This window comes from Triticum urartu, chromosome 3A (genome assembly GCF_056163025.1).
Source record: "Triticum urartu cultivar PI428250 chromosome 3A, HENAU_Tu73, whole genome shotgun sequence".
Taxonomy (NCBI): Eukaryota; Viridiplantae; Streptophyta; class Magnoliopsida; order Poales; family Poaceae; genus Triticum; species Triticum urartu.
In genome coordinates this window covers 165083378-165084642 of record NC_141875.1, presented here as the reverse complement: position 1 = coordinate 165084642, position 1265 = coordinate 165083378, and the positions used below count along the sequence as shown (strand labels likewise).

General features: G+C 52.9%; 1 protein-coding gene across 1 annotated transcript; it reads left to right on the top strand.

Moving 5' to 3' along the window:
* The first annotated feature begins 365 nt into the window (after positions 1-365).
* Positions 366-860, top strand: LOC147979056 (uncharacterized). Its single transcript, XM_087515008.1, has 2 exons — positions 366-553; positions 662-860. The coding sequence occupies exons 1-2, from the start codon at positions 366-368 to the stop codon at positions 858-860; spliced, it is 387 nt and encodes a 128-aa protein (XP_087371134.1).
* Positions 861-1265: the final 405 nt, after the last annotated feature.

The window sequence follows — 1265 nt, the reverse complement described above, 5'->3', positions numbered from 1 at the left end:
AAATATTAAATATTAAATAAATATAACAGTAGAGAAGAGAGTTGAGATAGCAGGGACACCGGGAAAGGATCGCGCGCGGGGGAAAAAGCGGCCGGGCGCGCGCTAGTTTTGGCGTGCGGCGTCCGGCGCGCTTTATAAAATCCAACACCCTCCCACCGCTCTGTGCCTTGCGACTGTTCTCTCCCCGCTCTGTGCCTCGCCACCACTCTCTCCTCGCTTTGTGCCTCACCACCGCTCTCTCTTTACTCCTTCTCGCCACGTCGCCGCCGTGCCACCATGCCGCATGTCGGTAGGAAACTTGGGGATACCGCGGCGTCTGCGCGCGCCCCTTCGGCGGCTTCTTCGCCGAGATCCGGTTCCGCGGGATGCGCCTCAGCCTCGGCAATTTTTACATCGCCAATGAGGCCGCCCACACATATGACACGGCGGCGTGGCGCCTCCGATGGCCTCATAGAACATTGAACTTCCCCAACGTGCCGACGCGGGAGCGGGCGCAGGAGCTCGTGCCTCTGCCGCGACTTATCACCGACGAGGATCGTCGCGACAATCGGAGGTGGGAGCACCGTCTCGGCATCTCCGAGATGGACGAGGAAGCCATGGCGTTGTGGCACCAACGCTTCCCATAGGACATCATCAATGAGTGCGAGTTCTACGCGCAAAGGAGGATGGAGAGGGAGAAGAGGATGGCGGAGCAAGCCGCCTATCGCGAGGACAAGCTTATGCGAAAAGCAGACACTCAATTCAACATGAGGCTAGGAGCAGCGTCGCCCTGGGAATCCGACGATGATCGGTATCTTCATGCCTACATTGAGACGTCGGAGGAGGACATCATCGAGGAGGAGTCGGATGACGAGGAGTAGTTGAACTATCTATTTTTTATCTATGTATGCTATATCTATGATGAGAACTATCTATGTCTCTACTCTCTAGTCACTACTCTCTATCTCTACTTCTCGATCTCAGCACTCCAGGCCCGCAAAAACTGGCTATTCCGGCGTTGTAAATGTTTTTTTAAAGTGTTGCGCATTGCACCTCTGTTTGAGATGCTCTAACATGGCAGACGAGTGCTTTAATATTGCCCACAAGATGCGTGAGTATTACTACTCCCTCCATCCCATAATACAAGAACGTTTTTCACACTAGTGTAGTGTCAAAAACGTTCTTATATTATGGGACGGAGGGAGTAGTATATTTTCCTTGCCACGTTGAGATTTTAAAACTACGGGTGCTAACATGCAGAGGAGCAATGAAGACCAAAAATGGGA